This window comes from Lupinus angustifolius, chromosome LG03 (genome assembly GCF_001865875.1).
Source record: "Lupinus angustifolius cultivar Tanjil chromosome LG03, LupAngTanjil_v1.0, whole genome shotgun sequence".
Lineage (NCBI taxonomy): Eukaryota > Viridiplantae > Streptophyta > Magnoliopsida > Fabales > Fabaceae > Lupinus > Lupinus angustifolius.
The window spans coordinates 14,308,325-14,334,710 of record NC_032011.1 but is presented as its reverse complement, the minus strand read 5'-3'; the positions used below and the strand labels follow the sequence as shown (position 1 = coordinate 14,334,710).

The following is a 26,386-nucleotide window of genomic DNA, read 5'->3' as shown; positions in this document are numbered from 1 at the left end:
TAAATGTTTATTGGTATAAGTATAAATAAAGATGAAATTAGAAGTTATAAAATAAAATTAGAAGTTATAAAATATGAAATAAATGTTTAGTAGTATAAGTATATATAAAGATGAAAGTATAACTTATACAATAAAATTAGAAGTTAGAAAATATGAAATAGGAAAACCCAAAATAACTTCATGAAAATTAGGTTAGATTTTTCCTTTATTAAGTAGTATAGATATGCAACTTATAGTTAATGTATTTGAGGTAGTTATATATGATTATATGATTTTTTAAATTAAATTTTTGAAGGGTAAAATAAGAATATATAAATTATGTCATGGTAGTAGTTACACCATGTTTTGGCTTTATATATAATATAATATAATATAGATATAGATAATGAAATAAAAATAGTGTGAAGTAGTATAAAAATAAGAAGAAATAAAAACACCTTGTTATCCATTGTGAAACTCTCTTGTTGAAACAGAAAGAGAGTTGAAGATGGAGAAAGGGAAGCAACAAGAAGGAGGAGCTATGGTGGCTGTACCAAACTTCTTACCTCACCAACTTCACAACCCAATTCAAGAAATCCAATTACGTTTCAAGCAGTTAGAGTCCGGTTTCAAACTTTGGCTCTCTAAACAATCTCTCCCCGTCGAGGCCACCGTCGTCACCGCCGCTAGCGCCGCCCAAGGTGCCGCCATCGGTGCTTTCATGAGTACCTTCACTTCTGAAGCTTCCTCTGTTTTCCCTACCCCGCCTCCTAATGCTTCTCTTAGCCCTCAAGCCATGGCTTCTCTTAAACAAGCTCAGGTTTGTGTTGATTCTTCCATTTTCGTAATGTTTGTGCCTTGTTTCTGTGAATTTCACATTTAGGGTTTTTGTATTGATAGGAAGTTTTTGGGTTCATTGGTTATGGAACATGACTGCATTTTTTTCACTGGTTCCTACATATAGAGTTATTATTATATGCACCTAGTGTATAGAAGTTGTTTTTTAGACTGTCGCATCCACAATTCATGTGGTAACAATATGTGAGGAGGCCGACATTTGGTAGCATGACAAATTCAATGTGGTACTTAACCTATGAAGCTCTCACAGGTGAAAGACTAGTCTTTTGGGTTGGAGTTTCCTCTTGTGTTTAAATCCTAACAATTAGTATCTTTCAAAGGGAGTTTTGCCACGGAAATGGCTACCTATAGATAGATTAAGGTATATTACCGAATACTGATAGGCGAGTGAAGCCGCCGAAAGAGAAAGATCTACCATTGAGTCATTGTCGATAAAGTGAAAGTCGCCGTGGATGTCAACCCTTAAAGGGGATGAGAATGTTAGGAGTTGGATAGCATAACAAACTCAATGTAGTACTCAAGCCATGAGACTTTCCCACCTAATACACTATTCTTTTGGGTTGGACTCTCCTCATGCACTTAAGTCTTATCATAATCATTCAAACACACTTAAATAAAATCAATTCAAATGAAGGGCGGATAGAACGGATGCTGATAATGTAGAAATTCTTATGCCGTCACTACATACATATTACACATTAAATCCTATTTTTATTTAGTAAATAATACCAAGTTAGTCTATAGGAAAAAAAAACCTTTAGTCTCCTTAGAAATAATAAAATTCTAATTTAATTTTTAAGGATCTCAAATGATGTTCAAAATCATTGGTACTATTGTGTCCCTAAATTTTTCATTAAATAATTTGACTAGCATTTGAGATTCTTGAAAACAAAGTTAGCTTTTTTTCTTAATATTTTTCATTTCTCATGGGCCGGTTTAGGTACGCATTTTTTACTCAGCATGAAATTTGGTAATTGACTGTCATTGTTATTGTTTTTGACTCGTTGTTAATATAAATGTCAGTATTTTTTGATTTTATTGAATTATAGGCTCTTTCTGGCGGTCCGTTCGTTCAAGGACGCAACTTTGCTGTTATGACCGGAGTGAATGCTGGTATTACCTGTGTCTTGAAAAGGTTACGGGGAAAGGAAGATGTCCAGAGCAGGTGAGTTTTTCCCCTCTCTGTTTACTCGATAAAGTTTCATTGTCTCAATATGCTACTACTGAGGTCTTTTTGTTCTTAGTGAGATGGTACAATTTGTCCTGGTATTCCAGACATTCATATCTAAAGATATATATTAAGCTAACTGAAAACTGCATAAGTTGATGGAAACAAATCTCCACACCACCTTAGAGTGATTATGAAAAGAGGAAGTGAGAAACCTTGAATTAGTATTTATTGAACTTCTTAACAGGCTTGAGCTTTCTTCCCTCTACAACAAATATGAAATTTCAGTCATGTAATTTTTGTCTCTCGCCCCTCTCTTTCTCTAATGTCTTCATCACTGTGTTCAATATTCCTATTATGGTGCATCCTAAACAAAGGAATTTCTAAGTTTGATATACCAACTTCTTTGAAATCAGATGCTAGGCAAATTGTTATGATTTGAATTCAGTTTTGTCCATGCTTCAGAACATGGCATAATGAATTTCAAAATTTAATTGATGGTTAATCTTACTCGGGCATATATGAGAGCATATTTTACCTTCATTGGCCACTTAACTTAATGTTAAATAATTGTACAACCATGACTTCTATATCAATTTTTATTCTCTTATTTTTCTCTCCATAATATAGCTAACACCAGCAAAGATAAATCAGTACAGCATACAAGGTCTATCAACTTCTCATTATATGCAATAAACCAAAAGCTTCTGACTCTGAAGAAGTAAAATGAGTGAAAAACTTAGATTGCAATATCCAAAGTTATGTGGTTATTACTTCAATCTCAAAGCTGTCAACTTGCCATGTTGCTTAAATGAGGGCAAATTCTCATGTATTAAACAGAGACAGAAAAAGTTAGGAGGGAGCCTATTACCTAAAGGAGCCAAGTAACTGATTATAATATGTGAGAAGTTGTCAATAATTATTTATGCTGTGTTATTTTGTTTGGATACTATTACATACGAACTTCGATTACCTAATAGTATCTACTAATTTTCCTGCATAATTCAAGATTTGGTGTCCTTGGTACAACCATCGTGATTCCTTATAGCTTTTATGATGCTGAGAATCTGCTAAATCATCTATTGCAGCATGGCAGCAGCTTTTGGTTCTGGGGCCATGTTTTCATTGGTAAGTGGCATGGGTGGACCAAATCAAGCAGCAAATGCGGTCACTTCAGGACTTTTCTTTGCACTTGTTCAAGGTGGACTTTTCCAGGTGGGCATGAAGAGAAAATATATGTATCTTACCTGTTTTCTTTAGGCCTTTCCTATTTTGTACCTGATTTGATTAGTAGGAATAGGAACTAGGTTTTGTTGGGCTTTCCATGTTGGCAACACTAACACAATGAACACTTGTCCATTGGTATCCTTTATAAACAAAATTTTAGATGTAATCTCTTACTTGTGGAAAGCTCTAGAGAAGAAAAAATATTCCCTTCATTCTAGTAATCAAGGATATATAGGTATATGTATATATAATGGGACCAAGACTAGTGTGAAAAAGCGAGATGGAATCTCAGAAGATTTCCCTATTGCTATAAGACTACACCAAGGGTCAACATTTAGCTTCTAGTAGTTTGCATTGGTTTTGAATGTGCTTAGTGAGCATATCCAAGAACCAGTCCCTCAATGTATGCTTTTTGATAATGATATTGTTCTATTTGGAGACTTGAGAGGTGAATTAAATAGGAAGTTAGAAATATGGGGAGGAGCTTTAGAAGCATTTGGCTTTTGTATGAGTCGAAGCAAAATGAAGTGTATGGAGTGTAAGTAGTGTGCAATGAACCATCACCATCACATGCTTTTATCCACCTATAACCTAAGTTTGCAGTGTAAGCTTTGGATGCATGATTCTCCCAATCCTAGCAATCCTCAATACAAGTATCCTGACGGAGCATCAATAGTATTAATCATATCCTTCACCTGAGTGGAAAACATAGTAAACAAAATATTGAAGTCCCATGTACCCTCACTCCAAAGATCTCGACCATGTTTCAAAGTTTATCAAGATCATACTAATTATCATACCAAAAGGATTTTTCACCACTTCCAAGTTCTAAGCTAAATCCTTCCCTAAGTTCGTAGGTAGCTTTCATATTACTTTTTCCCTAAGTTAGTAGGTAGCTTTCAATGGACATAATTTATGATAGTAGCATGATGTTGTTCAATGCATGTACTTGATCTCACCTAGTAGGACTAAAGTCTCGATTTTGTTGTTCTTAGAAAAAAAGTTTGGAACAAATTCTAGGCGTAATCCTTCTCGGGGTTCTAAGACTAGTGGTTTTTGTCTAAGCAATACATGCTTATCTGGATCCCTGGTTTTTTTTGTAGGTTTATAATTTGGCATCCCATTAACTCATTGCATGTATTTAACTATTCATTAATCATGCAGATAGGTCAAAAGTTTTCTCAACCGCCTGCTGTAGATACTCACTATATTAAAACAAGCAGCATGTTGCAAAACCTAGGCCTTCAGGGTTATGAGAAGAATTTTAAGAAAGGCTTGTTAACGGACATCACACTGCCTCTACTGACAGATAGGTAACAATTTCAATTCTGGTGTCAATTTTCTTCTTCATATATTTTGGCTTACTATGTCTTGGAGTGTGACTCATTTGTTTTCTATGATGTGTTTCAGTGCTCTGAGAGATGTAAAGATCCCTCCCGGACCCAGGCTTTTGATTCTCGATCACATTGAGAGGTATGGTTTCTGCTACATATTTAGTCATGTAGTAGTGTTGTTCTCGTAAGGAGAATAGATCAAATGATAGTTAGTTTAATTCCTAGAGGAAGAGAGAGACCAAGAAAAACCATATGGAAAGATAAAGAAAGACTTATAGCTCAATTTTTGTTAATGAACATGATTTATGATAGAGTATTATGACGTCGTTCAATCCATGTAGCCAACCCCACCTAGTGGGATAAAGGCTTTATTGTTGTTGTAGTAGTAGTGCTGCCCTGCCTTTGCATTCTCTTATATGCTGATGTCTGGTTTCAGGGACCCAGAGTTGAAGAGAGAAAAGCAAGGAGGTCGGAAATGATTCACGAATCAAGTTTGCAGCTTCCAAACTTTTAGCGCTTCAAAATGATCGAAAATGGAATGTAGGGAGTTTGTTTTGCAGATGAATTTTGTCATTTTTGTTTAGTATGCTTTATGTTCCATTGTTATTGCAATGTACTTCATAAATTTTGGTTAACCAATCAGTACCTTTGGTTGACATGAAACAACATAAATGGAGTGAAAGGAAATTCTTGAGCATGAATTTGTTAACTTAGATAAGTTCTTTCTTTTTAAAACTATCGATGCTTATATTTATAATGGAATGTTAGCTAGTGTGAAATTTGTGTATCTTTTTTAGAAGCTATAACTTCAATGAAAAGTTTTTATCTTTTAGGTCACTAGTTAACAAGATCTTCCGGAAAAGCCACCTCCAAAAAGCAATTCTAAAGCTTTAATATAAGAACTTAATGTGTGACAAATAGCACTTCCAAATGAATAACATCTACTTCTGTCAAGCATATCCTTGTAATTCCTCATTGGTCAATGAATTAGATTTGAGGAGTTGCTATCATATAGGAGGTGCATCAAGCGTTCATGATTGTGAGGTTGAAATAGTTATGATGCAATATTTCAAGTAGTTGATATGCTAGGAGATATGAATGAAGATGTTACTTAAAATGTTATGCATAATGCCTCATGTTTATGTAAATAATTACTCAGTTTGGAATAACTAGTTGATATGAATTCAGAGCTAATAAAATGGTTGTATCAATAAGAAATGTTTGATAAACTAACTCTGACTAGGCCTTTATGGTTACTCTTCAAATATAAATAAATAAATGTACCACTTATACGAGAGAGTAAATTAGTCAAACAAACTTGATTATTATAGAAGAGAGTAATTTAGTAAATATGATCTTTTTTGTTAGCCTTAGTCATTGAGATTGAAGATAAGAAATCAAAAATAGATAAATCATATAGTTGTTTGAAGTGAATATAAAATGTATTGGAAATGATTCATTTAAGGAAAAATACAAAGTATATTGTGGTTAGTTTTTCAATAAAACTTATATTAATGGAGCATGTAAGATAAGGGTGAACATGTTTTGGGTGAAACGAGTTAAGGTTTGTCCTTATCTGACCCTAAATGTTGGTCGGGGCATTTTTTTGAACTCAGACTCAGCCATATACCCGAAGTTAACATGACTCTAAATATCGGTCGGATCAACCTTTAAACCCGAACTCGACCCTAGACCTGATTAAATATAATGCATACTCACTTTAGATAAAATATTCTCAATATTATTTATTATTATGAATATGTAATTTGACATATAAAATGATATATGTATATATATTATTAATCATATACGTATGATAAAAAATTAGAGAATCAATGATACTTTTGACAAAAAAGGTGACATTGCTCTGTACATATTTGAGTAGAGACACTTACAAACTTGATGAGTGAGTGACCATGAGAGGGATTGAGACTAGTTATGATTAGTCCCTACTAGGCGCTAAATATTGACCAAGTCTAATCTTTAAACCCAATCCTGACCCTAGACCTAATGATACTGACTCTATTCGGGCGCAATCATGATCGACTGGGTGAATGGTTAGGGTCGCGTCCTACTCACTCCTAATGTAAAGTGTGACATTACATAATTCATGAATTATGAGTAATCTCATAAGAGGTAAAGGAGTTTCATACTCTCCCCGATAAGATTAGGCCTAAGCCTAGCATTAAAGATGTGTATAGAATGGGAAATATGTAAGTCTAGTTAGAGATTTTCTAATTGTAACACATTTACTAAAGTATCCCTAAACAATTAGTTTGTTAGGCTTTCTATAATAGTTTGTTAGTTAGGCTCTAAATAAGGAACTAGTCTCTTGGAGGAAGGAGAGTTAATTGGGAAATAAATTCTGATTGTGGAATCAGGGGGAAGGTTGTGGGACCTTTTGTACATCTCAATTCTTGTTCTTCTTTCATTCTTTCTAATAATATTCTTGTTCTTCACTCCAACTAAGAATCATATTGATTCTTGTTTAGGGTATTGTTTTCCATTAATTCCTTTCTTTCTTCTTGATCTTATCATTGGTATTAGAGCACCGATTCAGTGCCCTGAGGGAGTGGAACTATCAGCCCCGCTGTTACTTTATGTATGATATCAACACAAAGGATGGTAAGAGACGACGATAGCTGGACACAAGAACATGAGGAAATGCATCAAGAACGTGAGGAGATGCATCAAGAATGCAAGGAGCTCCATTTGCAAAAAGATATTGCTGACAGTAGAGAGGCCTAAGCGTAGCATTAAAAATGTGTATAGAATGGGAAATATGTAAGTCTAGTTAGAGATTTCCTAATTGTAACACATTTACTAAAGTATCCCTAAGCAATTAGTTTGTTAGGCTTTCTATAATAGTTTGTTAGTTAGGCTCTAAATAAGGAACTAGTCTCTTGGAGGAAGGAGAGTTAATTGGGAAATAAATTCTGATTGTGGAATCAGGGGAAGGGGAAAGGTTGTGGGACCTTTTGTACATCTCAATTCTTGTTCTTCTTTCATTCTTTCTAATAATATTCTTGTTCTTCATCCCAACCAAGAATCACACTGATTCTTATTTAAGGTATTGTTTTCCATTAATTCCTTTCTTTATTGTTGATCTTATCACTCCTTATTTGATCATGATGATGAAAGATCCTCAATAGGATAACTCTGATTATACTGGTGTGTGTTTTCTGAGTAATAGTTAGCCCTCATTTGGATTGAGAGAATATGGAGAGAAAGAAGATGAAGGGAGAGAAGTATGAGAGAAATTGAGGTTTCCCCCTTTGGTTGAGAAGATAGAATGAGGGGAGGAGAAAAAAATAGTATGTGGTCCATAAAATTTATTTCTCCTCAAAGATGAAGAGAAAGATGAGAGAAGAGTGTTATATTTTGTAAAATACCATAAAAACCCTTAACCTAAATTACCTTGCATACTTTATTATTGGCGGCAGTTTTTTCATCTTCTCCCCATTGTTATCTCCTGTGTTTGTGGATTTGCTACCTGGTATGCATAACTTTATTTTTTCTTACTTTGTTTGTGGATTTTCTTCTTCATTGTCATATATTAGTGGGTTTGTTGCCTGATTATTTTTTCTTCTTCATGGTAGTTGTTACTCAAGATTAGGGATTTGCTATTTGTATAACTCTCATTTTTATTATACCTATTGGTGCATGCTATTGCTACTTGGTTAAACACTTGTTTTAGATCACTATCATCTGCATATTGTTTTGTTTTGCCTCATAATAGGATTAGGCTTTATCATCAAACCAATTTCATCACCGTTATATCCTAATGCACCATTTGTCCTTGCATAATATTTTGATTTTTTTTCATGGTAACATGTCCCACCAAATAATAAAGCATGTTATTGACAAAAGGTAACTACTGGTAAGTTTCAATTAGACAAAATCATGCAAGTGATTATGCTAAACATGACCAATTATCATAGGCACATTCGCACAAGTATAACATTGTGGTAAATAACACACGTTTATGAAGACACATTGTAATAATGAATTAGTAGTTGAGGTGCATTTTGGATCCACTTATAAAGACATTGCAAGTATTATATTATATACTACACAATGTATATAAACTTATAAAATGACTTTGCATGATATCATGAGAAGAATAGTATAAAAATTATAAGTGAAGCAAAAATAATTTAATTATATATATTAAGTAATTTTAAATACAAATGTTTAAAAAATCATTAATTAAATCTAAAATAATTTTTTTATTATAACAGATAACTGTCGATTTTAGAATTATTAAAACTAATAATTAAAAATAAAATGACATTTCTCTATTCTTTATTATTGAAGGATATTTTTGTCTTTTACAACATAACACTATTTCTCTATTCTCCTCTCTCTCTTTAATTTATTTTCTACCAAACAATATGAAAATTCATTGCTTTTTTCACCTTTTTTTCTTTCTTTATTTTCTCTCTCACGTGTTTCTTTCTTCTCACATTCTCTCATAAACCACACAAAACATTAGTGTTATCAAACTTGTGCAACTTCCTTTATATAAGAAGTGACATTGGGCTCATAAAATAATCCAATATCTTGTATTGATTAGGTGACTCCATGACCCTCACTAAAAAATGAATCATGAAATCAATTATTAAAAGGGCTGGATGTGAAGGTTATGGCCGTGTAGCAGCCATAAAAATCTCACCCATCAATTATGTTGATATTACAATTATGATATTTGTCGTGTTAATATTAAATATATAGTTTGATACATAACAACTAGTTACACCCCTAGCTAAGATGGGTCATCTTGATCTTGGCCTTCTAGCTTACTCAAGTTGTTCAGGTATATGAGCATGGCTTATAGCTCTAGGTTTTGATTTTTATACCTATTATAGTTTAAAATTCACTCCTTTAAAATTCACTCCTTTAAAATTCACTCCTTATTCTATTTTTTAAACTTAAAATATTGTTACCCTCATTATCCCATGTTCCTCCTCAACAAAGCCCCTGGGAATTTCATCCCCAGTGAACATTTTTACTGAATAGCTGAGTGAGAGTAGAGTGTGGAGAGTGTCTATTGCAGAAGAGAAGAGAAGAGAAGAGAAGAGAAGATGGAGAGTCTGAAAGCTTCGATTCCAGAAGGCCTGAAACAAATGATATCAGAGAGCAGCGTCGATGATCTTTCCACAACTTGTTCATATCTCCACCGTTTTTTTCTTCGTTTCAATCCATTTCATCACGTAACTCTACTCTTAATCCCTATTTTCTTACTATTCATTATTCAATCTCAACCTAATTCAATTTCAAACTCTGTTAGATTAGATGATTACCGAATTGGCAGACCCAAAGTATGGTTTATGTGGTAAGAGTAAGCACGATGCTTTGGAATCTAAGCAGCTTGGTAATCAGTGTTTTTTAGACAAAGATTATGTCAAGGCTTTGAATTTCTACACTCAGGTTATTCTCTCTTAATCTAATCTCCTAAATGTGGTGTTTTTTCGTTCAAATGTCTTTTAATTTGAACAAGGTTGTTGGTAATTGCTTTATATTGTTTTTACTCACTAAGAAAGTCTAGCACAATGCTCAAGGCTCCCACTTAGTGGGGTTTAAGGTTGTTGCTAATTGATTAACATTGTTTACTCGCTAAAAAGGTTGGGCCAGTGGACGAGGCTCCCTGGTCTTGGGATGGTCGATATACGCAACCTTATATCTGCAAGCGGAGAGGCTGTTTACTCACTATTTATTTATTTATTTATTTATAATTGTGGTACAGGCATTGCGTAAGGCTCCTTTTGAAGATGGTGACATGGAAAATAATCTGGTTGCGACGTTATATGTCAATCGAGCCACTGTATTGCATGTAAGCTCTTTTTTATGATAGCAGGTAGCTTTTTGTAGAAATGTCGGTGTTTGATGTATTCTATAGAAGAGCAAGACATAAGATTAAAAAGTAAAAATTATAACACTTTGGTTCCACTCCATGTTTTGCCTATGCATCACATGCTACCTTGGTTATTGAATTAATAGGCTTGATACTGTGGAGGTATTCATGTGTGTATGCTTTTGTGCAGAAAATGAGTCTTTTGGTGGAGTGTTTGCGAGATTGCACTCGAGCTCTCCAGATATGCCCAAGCCATGCAAAGGTGAAAATCAGCTTCAATAGTTACCTGTTTTATGTAGTTACACAATTACACTCCATTATGGAATGGGGTGATATTCTTGTATTTGTAGATTAAATTATTCATGTGTGTTTAAAGAAATGTTAGCTTTTTTGCCCTCAGTATATAATGAGTTTAATAATCCAAACAAAGCAATTAATTCTCTTTGCTCATTGCTTTACTGAGAAGATGGTATATGAAAGTTTGATATAAATATCTTGTGATTTTTCTTAACAAAAATGCTAATTTGAAGTAACATGTATGTTGACATGCTTTGCTTACTCATCCCGAAGATCAGTCTCTGTTGTGATGCAATTGAACTTTTAGGAATATGTTCTTTGATGTTTGATGTAGAAGGATAAGGCAAAGAATATGGATGCTCAGATGAATTATAGTTTCGATTATTTTAATATTTATATTTCACCCTCAGGCATGGTATAGGAGAAGCCAGGCAAATGCTTCATTGGGAAATTATAAAGACGCGATCTGTGACCTAAATGTGGCTAAAAGTATGGAATCATCATTGGGTGGGAAGAGGAAAATTGAAAATGAACTGAAAAGTATTTTAGACCAATGCAAGAGCGCAAGTATGGCAGTAAAGCACAGCGGGAACTGCTTGAATACAGTGGGTAAGCAGCTTTCTTTGTTAAGAACTTAAGCAGGACACTTTACTAACTAGCTAGTTGGATAAGGCTTTGTTGAGTTTAGTTTTGTTATGCTTACAGTATTAAAGTATGTTTGAAGTGATAGCTGTCGTTCTGAATATCGTATGGTCCATCCAGATTCTGTATAATTCTTTGCTCTGCACTTTGCATATATTTTCACATTTTGTGCATTGTTCTGTCCTTAAGAGAGATGCCATAATTATTTATGAATTTATTAATCATGCAAACATCAATACATGTATCTCAATCCTCAAAACAGCACATGCCTCGAAGCAAGGTAGATCTGAAGACCAGCCTGTAGTGCTATTTATAGGATAGCAAAAGGATTTTTGAAATATATATAAATTTAGAGATTGAAACATTGAAATTAGGCTTGGAAACCTTGAAGGAAAATGATTCGCACAAAACTTAACCCCTGAAAATAGTTTTAAAAATAAAAGACAAAAATGTGAAAGCCTAATGTGCTCAGTTATCAACTTCATGAACTTTAGCCAAGACACCACCTTCCCTATAAAATTAAATTATACAGCTCAGCTGGACTTGGGACAAAGACTCAGTTTTTTAGCAGCTATAGGCATACATTTTCCCTTTAAAGCCCCTTTGTTTCCATTTAAATATTTGGCTTCCTTCCTCTTTATCCATTGCTTTTCCATCCCTGAATTCAAAGAGTCACTCAATGGCAGGACCTAACTCTATCTCTCCTGTTCCCATATGAAATGTGTGCAGATGTTTGAGATGGGCCTCACCCTTTTTGTCCTTCAGTCTTATTTTGTCATGTAGTTTTTGAATGACTTTTTCTTGGCCAAAAAAAAACACAAGCTTATTGGAAGCCTTTTGTAAATTGGTTTAATGCTACCATAGTAACCATAAAGAGAAACATGACAGGAGAATTAATGAAAGAAGCGAGGGTGGTAAAAAACTTAACCCTTTTATATTACTCAAACTGATATACCTTTCTTGAGGAGCACTTTGTAGTTTGATCGTAGTCCCACTCCCACCCTATTTGCTAAAATCTAAGCTTTGTTTTTCATATGGACAAAAATTAGATAGTTGGGAGGGCCTACTAATTGCTACAGTGCCTGAGGGTTAGTCTGACAGCAATGCCAGTGAGGATACCTGGCCAAAGCCCAAAGAAATTAGACAACTGAATTAATCAGTTGATTCAATTTAACCGCATATTAAGCAAGGACCCTTTAGTTAGGCAGAAGAATTCAGTTGAATTTTTTTATTTGTTATTTTGATCAAGAATGGGGCCAAAGGACCGACTTCAGTTGAACATTTACATATATGTGAATGCTGTAACGAAATGATTGCAGCTAGCATATAGTTTGTCCAGCCTGCTATTTAATGTTATTCTACATCAGCTGGTCTGTTACTCACTCGTATTTTCACACCAGTTCATCCTTTTTTTGTAAGTTTGAAAGAACCATTTTATTTTCCTCTCTTCATGGGATAGTAAGATGGTACAGTGCATTTGTCGCAGATGAGATGCCCCAAATAAAGCTACAGTGTGTCACGATTCCTGATAAAGGTAGAGGCATGGCATCATCGTGTGACATTTTACCAGGTTCTTTGCTTCATACTGAAGAACCTTATGCTATGGTAAGAAACAAATATTCTCTTTCTAATATCACTAACTGTCATTTCGTTTATATCTTCTGTGGTTTCAGCAATGAATATGGCTTCATTCTGCTTGGATGATGCACAATTAATTTCAATTATGTATTTTTCAGGCTAAAATATCCAAGACCCCTTCAACTTAGTTCCATGTGCATCCTACCAAATATTATACATGCAAGAGAGAGAGAGAGAGAGAGAGAGAGAGATGATGTTAAGATAGACCTAATATGAACGAAGAAATTCCTAGACGATTGTTTCTCTCTTCCCATTTGCTGGGGGTGACTAATGGGATTTTTTCTACACGTTTCTTCTTTTCTAATTCTACTTTTGTTTTAAACATCTCGTGCACAATTCTGTTAACTATTTAAAATTTAAATGAAACAGTACCAATAATGTGTGATTTACAAAGTTTTAGGGATTGGTTGCTTCAATTGGAAGCAGTGGGGGGTAAGTTGAGCATGATCTTAAGTTAAAGGGGTTCTTTGTAATTCATCTTTTTTTTGTAATTAATACGATTTCCTTTCCAGAGAACTGGAGACTCCAGATCTCCTAGGAACCATAATCAATGAATAATGTTTTTATGTATATTTGTATTCCTTGACTAATACAAACTTATTGTGGCAAGTTTTCTTGATATACTTTTTTTTCATACAGGTAATATCAAAGCAATGCCGGGAAACTCATTGTCATTATTGCTTGAATGACCTACCAGCTGATAGAGTTCCTTGTATATCGTGTTCAATACCACTGTACTGCTCCCAGCAATGCCAGATAAAGGCAGGCGGGCAAATGTTCAGGATTTATCCAGAAATTCATGGCATTCTTAAAAGTTTACCCATAGATATTGGAGAATATGCTGCAGAAGTTATTCAATTCAATGATTCTGAACAAGAAATTGAGAATATTTCTGAACATAAACTTGAATGTCAAGGTGTAAATTGGTCTGCAGTACTGCCATCTGAAATAGTTTTGGCTGGCCGGATACTAGCAAGGTTTTTGCCAAAGAGCGCATCTGAAGATATTAAAGACTTTGTGGATGGGCTGGTATGTTTTAAATGCATGTAGCTTTTCAGTTTAGCTGATTTAGTCAGTTATTTGGTTGATTTTATGAATAACCAGATGCTTACGATTTCTATCCTTCTTGTGCAGGAGCTTTCTCATTGTTATAAACATATGCCATCTGAAAGCAAATTGGACTCACATATACACGCCATTGTGTTGTTATACTGTCTTCAACACTCTAGTAGCATCGTGTTTCCCATAGATGGAGTGTCTTTGTCACAGGTTGTTTTGGCACTCTGTGTGCGACACATGAATGTGTCTATTTTTATTTCTTTTCATAGAAGACCATCATTAACACATGTACTTTAACATTTTTCAATCTGATGGAGAACTATTTTTTTGAAGAACTATTTATTTTGATATTTTCTCATATTTGAATCCTTAAAAATTTAAAAATCATAATCAAATTTCATCTTCTTCGGTCAATGCAGGTTGTCATTATTATTTCTCAAATTAAAGTGAATTGTATGACCATTGTTCGTTTAAAGTCAATAGATGCTCATGTGCTATCAGACCAGTTTGGAGAATTTCCGTCCAATGCATATTTAACTAGTAATGTGGAACAGGTACACATTTTGCTATGAATTGCATCATTTTTCTTTCTTCTTTATTAAAATTTTTGCTTGCCCAGCGTATAGTTGTGCACATCATTGCAAATTCTACTATTATAGTCCAGACTTCAGACATTGTTGGTGGTGGTAATATTTTATTTTCTATATTTGATGATTCTGAGTCATATTCTGTTGTTTCTCTCAGGTTAGAGTGGGAAAAGCTATTTATAAAACTGGCAGTTTATTCAACCATTCTTGCCAACCAAATATTCATGCATATTTTCTTTCACGTAGTCTATGTATACGAACAACAAAATTTATAGCAGCTGGGTGTGAGCTGGAATTATCTTATGGTCCACAGGTAACTTATTTTGGAAATTAAAAGCTGTCTTTCATTTTGGCAATCACTTTTTTGGTTTGAGTATTTGAATTTAGTTTTTTTCTCGTGTACAGAATGTCTGTGACCAAGCATCTGAAAAACTTAAGCTGTTAAGAGAATAATTTTATTATTATCTCAAACATGCCTCCTCACATGAATGCTCTTTGGTCTTGAGGCATGGACAAAGCACAGGTCTTCCAAACATTCCTCCTCACTGATATTGTAACTTGTAGCTACAGTACAAACCCAGTCCACTAATACAATAAGATTTTAACTAATCAAATAAGGAAACTAATTAGGAAAAATGTAAGTCCTAAGATTTCTCCTCAATTTGAGGATTATTTTATCCAATAACATTTACATGGTATTCTAAAATGATTCGAAGATATTTTATAGATGTTCTTACAAATCCCATTGAGAATTACTGTCTAAACAAATAGCCTTGACCTTGTAGTGAGCTTTGGCATTGAAATAAGGAAACCTTCAATCAGAAAAAAGAAACATGAGAAGTATGAGGACAGAAGGCCAAAAAAAGATAGGAATCGTAGTGACTGTTTGTTAGAAAAATCAATGGAAGTAAAATGGACTGGTCAGATTTTTAACGTGAAGTCTTCTGTATAAGTGCCTTATTTGATTGATCATTATACAATTCTGTTTTGCAGGTAGGGTTGTTGGTTTGTAAAGATCGCCTTAACTTACTCAAAGATGAGTATGCCTTTCAGTGTCAATGTACTGGTTGTTCAGAAGCCAATTTGTCTGACATTGTCCTTAATGCTTTTCATTGTGTCAATCCAAACTGTTCGGGCGCAGTGTTGGATAGCAGAGTCGTTGACTGTGAAAAGCAGAAGATCAAGCGCTTCCCTATTGCTGATGAAGTAAGGCCATACTTTTGTAGACGCTAATTTACTCTCCTGTCTATATTACAAATGTAGCCTAATTTTGATTTGTCTGATTTACCATAAGTGAGGTCTTGATTTTCTTGAATTCACATTAACAATGTGCAAACTATTCGCATGATTGAGATGCATACCATTTTCATCCATATGTGAATATTAAGCAGCTCACCAAGAAAACCATGAATTAAATGCATCTAAATCTTGGTATGATTCAACCTCCATATTTGTGGAGCTGTGTAGTGGAAACCAATATGAATTAACTGTTTTATCGATTGTCATTCTTTTTCTTCGAAATGATTATCATTAAATGATTTAGCATTTCCCTGCCGCCACATAAGCTGCTATGGGGTTGGAACTTGGGAGCTTGGGTAGAGGGTCCTAGGTTTATCCATTTCCCCTCTTTTAAGATCTGTCATCCTTTCAGGCAGACAAGAACAGTGACATTTATGAAGTGTGTATTCGTGCATTCAGCCAAAGCGATGCCTCCATTCCTATCCAACCTGGATACTGCTTGAAATGTGGTTCTTACTGTGATTTGGGGTCTTCACATGCTGCAGTTGATAAAGCTTTAACATGCATAAAGAGGTATGCATCTGAATTGTAGCTTTCCTTTTTCCAGTGAAAAGATAATTGGAGTTTGAATAGTTTCCATTTTGAGGCTTCCAAGATAAATGCTCCAGCTTCCAATCCTTCATGAGTTCATCTTAAATAATACATGTCTGCTTAATGTTTGAACACTTTACATTTTAAAAGATGAGAATGATAGGTTGCAGGATGCAATACTGACGAAAGAGATTTCAAATACAACTATTACAGAAGCTTCAAAATTTCTTCATTTGCTAAGATCAAATTTGCATGCATACAACAAGCTTATTGCAGAGGTGAGTTCCAGCCTCATGTGTTATAATTATATATATGTGTGTATGTGTGTATATGTGTATATGTGTGTGTCTGTGTATGCTGAAACTATTATTTAAATAAATACATAGAAATGTGATAGATGAGCAAGGCCTCATTTTTTATGTGATGGTTTAGCTTTCATTTTTGTCTTTATGATGACATGATTTGCTGCATGCAGGTAGAGGACAACCTTGCCCAGGCTTTTTGTTTATTGGGGGAATTAGAACTGTGTATGGACCATTGTAAAGCATCAATTCAGGTAAAACATTTACTGATAAGCCTGCTATCTTGCAAGGTGGCTTGTTTCTGCTCAGCAAAACAACACTACTGCATTGTTTGTTCATGTCATGTAGATAAGTAGATTCGAAAAAGTACTACATTGGCTTGTTAGTTCAATTATAGGCTTTATTTTGGGACCTCTGAATTGAAAGTTTAAATGAATAAACAAACCCTACTTTCATCAGATTGCTAGAAGCAAAGCAAATAACATACAGACAGAATAAACAAAAATCACTAAGGTATAGAACGGTCATTATTTTGATTATCAGCAAAATATAAAATAAAGAGGCATAGATTTGTTCAGTTATCAATTACCTTTTTCCAGTAGTGGAAGTATAAATAATTGTTGGTGAAACACAGAAAATTGCCTCGCTAAACTGCTGAATCATGCTGCATTACTAAAAGCTGTAATGGGAAATATATCTTGCTATCAACATCTGTGGTAAATCCTAGCGTGTGCAGCCATACAGAAAGAGTTAGAGAGGAAGGAAAATGATGGGGAGCTGCTACATCTGGGAAAGTGTGAGCGTGATGTAGTATGCTCCACAGGTTTGATATGTTCTTTGGGATGAGCCATTATATATGTCCTGTAGTGTGCTGCATATTACATGGTATTTCCTGTGAGGATTTTATTACTGGTGTATATTCTATTTTGAGCTGTGAGATTGGTTTAGACTTTAGATTGATGAGTGTATTGCAGATTACTTTTAGTGGGTTTAATTCTTTGTTGAGCCATGAATGCAGACATGTTAAACATTTTGATGTTTATTATATAGTTTTAAGTAAATTAAACTGACACCCCTGAGTATTAGCAAAATTATACTGACCACCCTCCATTTTTTACACCTACAAAAACCTCCTTAATTTTTGTTAATTTTTGTACATACATTACACTGACTACACCTCTATTAGAAATAAGTGTAATTTTTTAAACAAAAAAGGGTGACAAGTGTAATTAAGTTAAACAAAATATGATATATTGTGGAAACAAGTCCAAATAATATACGAGTTCATTATTAATGGTTATTTAAACAATATCTCCATAGAATTATTGATGAATCTTATAACGAACCAAAAATAATGAAAATGTATTGACTCGTATACTAATTGGACTTGTTTTCACAATATATCATATTTTGTTTAACTTAATTATACTTATCACCCTTTTTGTTTACAAAATTACACTTATTTCCAATAGAGGGGTAGTTAGTGTAATGTATGCATAAAAATTAGGGTTTTTTTGTAGGTGTAAAAAGTGGAGGAGTGATATGTGTAATTTCACCAAAACTCAGGGGTGTCAGTGTAATTTACTCTATAGTTTTTTGTAATTTTGTTATGCTACTAGTGTGTGAATCCATTTCCAACATAATCATATTACCAAATTAATCAGTCTTTCCAAGTAATATATCTAAAGTGATTCAATCCTTATGCATGGCAGATTCTGGAGAAGCTATATGATCCTGATGATATTGTTATTGCTTATGAACTTGTGAAGTTTTCTTCCATCCAACTTTCCTTGGGTGATGTTACTGCTGTGGACAGCATAAGCAGAATAGGTGATATCTTCTCACGTTATTATGGACTTCATGCAGACTTGGTCTTCCCATATCTTAGATACCTTAGGGGAGAAATTAAAAAAAAATCAGTTGAGTGTACCTAATTGCCACTCAAAAACCAAATGCCTAAGCATAGAGTGCTATAAAATGTGAACAAATTAAATGTCATGACATTTGATGTCAAATGTAACTCAGTTCGTCTATGCATTTTTGCAGTCAATACTTTTTGTGCACAGATAATATATGGAGGCTTTGAATACCTATACTCAAGTGTGTTTTCTCTTTTGAACTGAGAAAAATTGTTTATATACATGTATTCAAATTGAAAGGGGAGAAGATATATTTAAAGAATGTCGAAAAAATCTTAGTGGATTGAACTTAATCCTAAGTTAGTGAGAGAGGTACCACTAATTACTTTTCTTATGATACATGTCGTTATCAGGGTATGATCTTATCAGCACTAATGCATATAATCACATCAGAAATCTGTGGTTAAGCAAGCATCCTATTATTGTATCTCCCTTTAAAGTGGAGTACATTCATTACAATTGGATCATTACTGATTATGATATGTGTAAAGGTGGTGATATATGATGTGTGTAAAGATGGGTTCTAAAACGTAGACCAAATCCGCTAGTTCAAGGATTGGACAAAAAATTGACCATTTCTCTTTGTTCAAATCTAACATGAAACCAAGATTGCTGAACCAAAGACCCATTAAATTCAATATATATATATATAAGGCAGCCCAATATATAAAGAGGTTTTCGTGTAGTGAGGTCTGTAAAGAATAGATGTATATAGCCTTACCCTTATAAGCAAACAACCTACTTTCAGGATTTGAACTCTAACTTTCATGTTACAAGATGATAAATATATTTATTTAAGCATTTTATCACAACTATAGTCCTGGTACTTCACTTTTCAACAAAATTAATGTAATGTGATTTTGGTGCAAAATGGAATCTGAGACATACTTTTCATAAACAAGTTTCCATATTCTTAGTATGGTAAAGTTAATCATTTCCAACGAGATTATTCATATTACATTAATTTTTTAATGTATTAAACCAGTATAATATTATTTTAATGTATTGGACCAACGCTTTCTCACTTTTTTGGTGGAAAGATGTCCTTTAGTATTCAATGCTTGGGCCACCTCTCCCCATAAAAGCTATAAAGTGATCAAATCAATAAGGCTCCCAACTAGCCTGGCCAGGAGAGAGTAAACTTGCTCAATTATACTTGCAAGTGAATAAGTTATTTCCTTTGTGACCTCTTAACTACTAAGCGGCACAACATTCCACGACACAATTTATTGAGTTCACAACATTCCACTCAACCCCAATCCTTTTATAACTATCAGCCCACTGGAATGACACTGTGCTGATGCAAGAAATAGCAGAAGGAATATGAAAACTTCATGCTAAACCTATCATGAGTATGAGATAGAAAATGAGACACGGTTGGGAACAAGTGATTTCTGTCCAGAGATGATGTTGCCAATGGTCTTATTACTCCAAAGCATTAATGAAACCTCGACTCGGGGTGTTTGTTTCCCCTGCAAGCTGAAAGAGAAAAGAATGACCTCGGCCCTGGAACATGAACATGCAGAAGAAAAGAAACATGAAGGGATTAACAAGTGAGAAAATGCATTATTCCATGGCCAAAAAAGGAGCATGAAAATCATGGAGTGAAACACTGACCCCTTGTGGTAGAACTAGCACCGGAATGTCGTTTTTGCATCTTGTGAGAACCATTGCCATCATCTTCATAGCAGAAATAAATGATAAATCATAGGAATATTGTCAAGGGCTCTCAATATAAAAAGCATAACTGGCTAACTTTCACTAAGTCAATAGTAACATAAAAGATAGCAGAATGAGAGCAACAAGCCAACAACATCAAAGGTACATGGATCAAAGTATAGTGTCGTGTCATAAATTGTCTATAGACAAATTAGATGCATTTGAATTCTCTTTAGTAGTTCCGGTCTATAGTTTTTTTATCTCCCTCTAACGATAACAATTAAACTACGCTCCATCTAATCTAGTCTCCTTATAGAGCTTTCAGATGTCTTCTACACACATCTCTGGACTACCTGGGAAGTCGACCATCTTTCACTAACATAAAATTCGGGTAGGTCTATCTCTTTTACATTATGTTCCCCAATAAATTCCCAGTAATCAAGAATGCTACAGTTAAAAATTGTCAGAAATTTGATTAAGATATGCCCCAAATGACTGAAACTTTATTTCAAGCTAAATTAAGCACCAAGTTGGGCATAGTTTGTTGACTTGTATGTCGCAATTTATATGAGAGGCGATGCTGGCAAGAGTTCAGCACAGAAAGGTTCTAATTTTGAGCTTTTCAAAAACTATCTACTCTGTCATGGAAAAAAATATTAAGGAGACAAGTGACAGCAACATTGAGGGATTCAAAAATTTACTGCACTGCCATCAGATTTCAATGAGAATGGAAAATAAATTAAAACCAAAACTCAAAAAATGAGAGAATAGCAAAACAAAAGAGGAAATGCACTAGATTAATTTACTAGTACCTAAGTTTCCTTCATATCCTTTATGTACTGAACATTTTGGTTGCCCGTAGCTTTCCGCATTGAGTGCAGCCTTCGGCAGTAGATTATCATCATTCTTTTTATTAGATTTTTTAAACTCATCAGCATCATCCTCTGCAGAGAAAACAGATGGGCTAGACCTGCCAGAAGAACCTGCATCTCCCTTGCTATTCCAAGCAAACTTCAAAAGTCTTTTCAAACCTTTGGGTGCATCTTTTTGGTATATCGTAGCAGGAGGATTCTCAGCATTTCCCCACTTCAAAGTTTCAGGTTCGCTAATTTCTTCTTGAAGCACCTGCGGCAGAGAATGGTAAACTCGAGGAGTAGTGGATCCCGCTGCAGGAATACTGCTTGGAAATGCATGCTGAAATGTGATATCCTCACATGGTTTAGGCAGATCTATATCCTCTTCAGTCTCAACCCAGGCAGAAGGAGACATTGTTGATTCTTTATTTGTTGGTTTTAAGGAGGACTCTTCTATATTTGTCAAGACATAACCAGACTCATTACAATATTGGTCTATGTTTTCGGTTTCATCCAATTGCAGGTGGTTATTTATCTGGTATTCTGGTTCTGTAGAAGAATTCTGATCCATGTCTGAATGCTGACTGGCCAAATCAGAAGCATTGACTACCAACTCACTTTTTCGATATTCAATTAGATCTTCACTGTCTCTGAGAGGTTTGTCTAGCTTAGGAGGACTTTTTTTCTTGTAATGTTTCTCAATACCAGTCCAAGTACCCTTGCGTTGAAATGGTTTTGATTCCAATGAAACTACACTGTTTTTATTGGTTCCCTTGTTACCTAAGCCAATCTTGGAAGTAACGCAGGTTTCTCCAGAAGATGTCGGTATCTTTGCTTTGGTTACCTTGCTCTTGGTTGGGACAACTGTTTGGTGCTTGTCATTTGTGCTTTTAAGGCGCTTGTCATTTGTGCTTTTAAGGCACTTGACATTACTGATCGGAGTTTCTTTCCCATTTCGGCTTTGCTGCTTAGGTTTTTCCCTTTGGGAGCGTGGTTGAGGGATGGCTGATGTTGACATTGGCTTACGTTGTGCTGGGGTGGTTCTAGGAAATGAAATTCCACTACAAGCTTTAGTAAGGGGTGTTGCAGCATCCCTTGTTGAAGGAGTTGCTGACCAACTCTTACGAGTAGCAGGCAATGGTGATGTTTTAGTTTTAAATGACGTCTTTTTCATAACAGAAGTTTTAGAGGTTTCCTTTGGAGAATTTGCAGGTTGAGTTGAATTTCTAAGAGATTTTTGGGGCAACCTTGTAGAACTTTTTTTAGTTGCACTCGCAGTTTTGGATAGCATTTCAGCTTTCTTCTTTTCAAGTAATTGCTGCATTTCTTGAAACTGTGCTTGTTTTTCTAATCGCCTTCCAGACCTCTGTCGGCTCAGTTTTGCATCCCTTTTCACCCTATAATGATCATAACACCCTCCTCTCTGCCCAAACGTAATACTTTGCTTTCTGCTGGGCAGGGACTTTCCAAATAGAACAGGCTTGGTTTCGGCCATTTTTTTAAGAATATGATTGAACTCTGCTTGCCTTTGTTTATTCCATTCTTCTGAGGCTGCTAACTTATCAACAATTTCCTCTCTTACTATAGGATCAGTCTCTTCTTGATTATCTACAGTATAAGAAGAACCTACGTTTTCCTGCCTTTCTGATTTTACATCACGATTGGTGATCTCAATGTTATTGTGACTTTCAGGAACAAAATCAGACACCACTCCTCTTTCTGAATTCTTAGGAATCTCAACATGTGCCACGTCATTGGAACTCACTGGAACAGCATCTTCAGGAAAAAGTTCCGGCTGGCCACGAACACAGGTTTCCCCCATACAACTGTTTGTACTCCATCTTCTCAAGACAAATTTATTTGTACTAATAGAAACATTTGTTAATGACTTCCTCTGTTGAATCCCTGTAGTTTCATCCCCCGGTTTGCTTTCAAAACGACGGATGGCATTTTGCACGGTTATCCTCCTGACCTCAAATTCTTTCTTATGGGGCTGTTCAGGAGGAAAACTGAGCCTCTTGATAATTAGTGCAGCAGCTTTGTTGGGTCCAGATCTTCCTATTGGTACCCTTCGCTTAGGGGATGCTGACCTTCTGGGTGTTGAAGATCCAATGAGAGACCGACTCCTCTCAACAGATGTTTGATCCTCGTGACTTGAGTTGGAAGATTCCTCCCTTTCGGTTAAAATGCGCTTCTCAGCTTGAGCAGCTTTTGCTGGTGAAACACCATACTTAACTGGTGTATCTGAATGTAACGGCTTGGAAATAGGCCGGTTTATAACAGCCCTCTTTGCACCATAACTCGTCACATCACGTGCTGTTTCATTGTACATGAGACCAATATCTTCACTCTTCTGGTTTAGTTCTATAAACTTACACATAGAATGCCTGAGAAAACATACAAGTGTGATGTTTTTATTAAGAGAGAAAAGAGAAAACATACAAGTGCAATCTACTTGATATTTTAATATGATAAGACAAAACCTAATGCTTGCAATTTCGAGGGCCAAAGAAAAATCAATCTGCCTAAAACTTACTCTATATCAGTAGCGCCAAAATATTGAGAAAATTTTGCTAAATAAGCCATATCTTTAGTAGAGCAGGTACCACCAACAGCCTTGTTTAAGGTTTCAGCCAACTTGCTCCTCAATACCGTTAGTCTTAGATCCATTGCTTGTAAAAATTCAATCCTGGCATCATATTTTCAGAAAGCTTAAAAGTGAGTGTGGCCGTGTAGCCTATCAAAATCTGCTAAAGGTAGTGCAATAGTCATGAGAACATACTTTGAAATTTCCGATGACGCATTGTTCGCTTCAGGCTGTTCATATGCAATAAATGGTTAGTTGAAATAAAATGCAACATGCTAAAGCAAGAGCCATATTATTTAGTTGATTTATTGGTAATGGTGTGAATGAACTTGAAAAACAAATTCTACAATGTTCGAGAAATGGATAGTCCAGATTTCAGAAAACAATTATAGATCAAAAACCAGACCCGTCCGGTATTTATTTATCGAAAGTTTGAAAGACAGAGTATCACCTTCCCGTATATAGAAATATGGAATTTTTTTGAATTCTCCAACTGAAGCATCTCACCCATGATAATATTGACATCATTTACAAAATCCGGTGAACTAACAATATTCAGGAATCTGGGAAGAAAAATAGTATCAGTGTCGGAAAGATATTCTAGGAAGTAAAATGGAAAAGATAAAATGTGGAACTTTGATAGAAACCTTTTAACAGTCGCTTTTGAGAACCATTCAGCACCACGCAGATTTTCGGGTAATTGAAGATCAAACTTTGCATCATATCCTTTATCATACAAATCATTCGTTGCAGATATATGTGGCAACAAGTGTTCCAATTGTCCGGCTGCCACTTTTTCGGATCGTTTCCCCTTATAAACAAATGCTTCATACCTAGCCCACCAAAACACAGATTTATAAACTTAACTTACAGAACAGGTTCAGCATAAAGCCACTAAATGAACAATTGAATCTACTGAAGGAAGAATTAACTAACAAAGGAAATCATAATGACTCTAATACTATATAATGCATAAGTACAATGGCTATCAGTCTATGACATGTTATAAGTAAAAGCATGTTCCAAAATCGTAAGGACAAGATGATGATGAAAAGGTTAAAGATATTCTCATCCTTTATTATAGGGTGAGGAGGAATAGGATTGGATCTCATCAGGTATATATGGTCGGGTTTAAAAATTAGGCCTAGTCAATATTTAGTACCGGTTAAAGGACAAACATGACCCAATCGAGATCCATCTCATGGTTGCATACTTTTTATGTTTGTATGTGTCTTTATTCAATTATGTAAGGAATGACATCTTTTTGGTTGAAAATATCTTTGATTATCTAAGTTTTTCATCATGTGTACATGATCAATAATATCTATACATATATCATTTCATATTTCAAATTACATATTCATTATAATAAATAATATTAAGAAAACTTTATCTAAAAAAGTATGTATTATATTTCATCACGTCTAGGGTTGGGTTTAGGATCAGGAAGTCTGGGTTGAAAGACTAGGATGTCTGGGTTGAAAGACTATTCCAATCATTATTTATGGTCAGGTTATCTTCAAATTTAGGATCGTATACAAAAAATTGATCCGATCAACATTCAGTTGTCTGGTCCATGCTCACCCATACTTTATTATATGCCATTCCTCCAAGTTCAATGAAAAATCATAAAACATTAAAACTGTTTTGAATGATAAGTTTCAAATTGGAATTGTGATAGAACAAATTCAGGTTTGAAATTCTTAAAAACAGGACATCAAAAGAGTTATCAATTATTTTGGATTTGAAATTCCTTCATTTCTTTTTCTCTTCCCATGTTCTTATCTAATCAACTATGGAATTACACATATTTTCTAATACTATGTCATCAAACATCATACAGTTACCCTAAATTTTTAACTACACATTCTGTTTCAAAATGGGTTACAATTCCAACTACACATTAGAACAAGAACTAACCTGTTTTTGTTAGGGAAAATCTGTATTGAGGCATAATCCAAAGGCCCTTCCATTTCCAAAAAATAAAAAAAAAATAAAAAAAGGCAGCCAGAACGAGACTCCACTTAGTCGGGTCTGGAGAATAAACGTAACTATGTGGAGTCTCGTTCTAGAATTTAAAATGAAAAATAATTAATGGGTCAATGAATTATATGCAAAATGTTAGAAAACTTGTTGAAGGAGTAGTTACAATGAGAGAGTGAGATTTTAGAGATGAAAGGGGAATGGATAGGAATGATGTGTGTATTGAAATTAGATCTACCAAGTCGCTTATGACAGAAGAGGAATGAAAATCTTGGATAGTTCAAATTTGGTACAAAAGTCAAAAATGGAATTTTAATAACATAAATGCAATAAAGTTAAGGGAGGGCCAAAAGAAAACTGTGGTTGTTCTTCTCACATATTCCTATCAACCATAAACAACTAATAATTTATTTTCGGAAATATATCTGTTTTTTCTAACAAATATTACTTTCATAGAAAAGCTTTGATTTTACGTAATTAAATTAATGTATTGTTTAATTTTTTTATAGTAAAAAGAGAAAATAATTAATATAATTATTGAATTTTATTGAAATGGTTAAAAAATGTGTTTGAGTCATGTTTAAAAGAAAGTGACGTTGAAAATGGTTG

At 34.6% G+C, this 26,386-nt stretch overlaps 3 protein-coding genes across 5 annotated transcripts; 2 read left to right on the top strand and 1 right to left on the bottom strand.

Annotated features, from left to right (window-relative positions):
* Window positions 420-5,267, top strand: LOC109343460. The gene is made up of 6 exons (XM_019581741.1): window positions 420-799; window positions 1,887-2,002; window positions 3,094-3,220; window positions 4,397-4,545; window positions 4,643-4,705; window positions 5,003-5,267. Exons 1-6 carry the CDS (start codon window positions 488-490, stop codon window positions 5,043-5,045), a joined length of 810 nt encoding a protein of 269 aa, XP_019437286.1. The 5' UTR covers window positions 420-487; the 3' UTR covers window positions 5,046-5,267.
* LOC109343459 (SET and MYND domain-containing protein 4) lies at window positions 9,525-18,898 on the top strand. Of its 2 annotated transcripts, none has more exons than XM_019581739.1 (15): window positions 9,525-9,779; window positions 9,862-9,996; window positions 10,313-10,399; window positions 10,611-10,682; window positions 11,128-11,326; window positions 12,846-12,964; window positions 13,637-14,026; window positions 14,132-14,266; window positions 14,476-14,610; window positions 14,801-14,956; window positions 15,637-15,849; window positions 16,295-16,455; window positions 16,637-16,751; window positions 16,949-17,029; window positions 18,488-18,898. In XM_019581739.1, exons 1-15 carry the CDS (start codon window positions 9,651-9,653, stop codon window positions 18,707-18,709), a joined length of 2,349 nt encoding a protein of 782 aa, XP_019437284.1. In that variant the 5' UTR covers window positions 9,525-9,650; the 3' UTR covers window positions 18,710-18,898. The 2 variants fall into 2 exon arrangements, with proteins under 2 accessions (XP_019437284.1, XP_019437285.1); XM_019581740.1 differs by having other exon boundaries at window positions 9,670-9,779; window positions 9,857-9,996.
* On the bottom strand, window positions 19,674-26,143 carry LOC109343457. Of its 2 annotated transcripts, XM_019581738.1 has the most exons (9): window positions 25,715-26,143; window positions 24,442-24,627; window positions 24,246-24,357; window positions 23,990-24,024; window positions 23,744-23,896; window positions 21,703-23,594; window positions 21,166-21,642; window positions 20,312-20,374; window positions 19,674-20,200 (listed from the first exon to the last, which is right to left on the bottom strand). In XM_019581738.1, exons 1-9 carry the CDS (start codon window positions 25,765-25,767, stop codon window positions 20,133-20,135), a joined length of 3,039 nt encoding a protein of 1,012 aa, XP_019437283.1. In that variant the 5' UTR covers window positions 25,768-26,143; the 3' UTR covers window positions 19,674-20,132. The 2 variants fall into 2 exon arrangements, with proteins under 2 accessions (XP_019437283.1, XP_019437282.1); XM_019581737.1 differs by having other exon boundaries at window positions 21,166-23,594.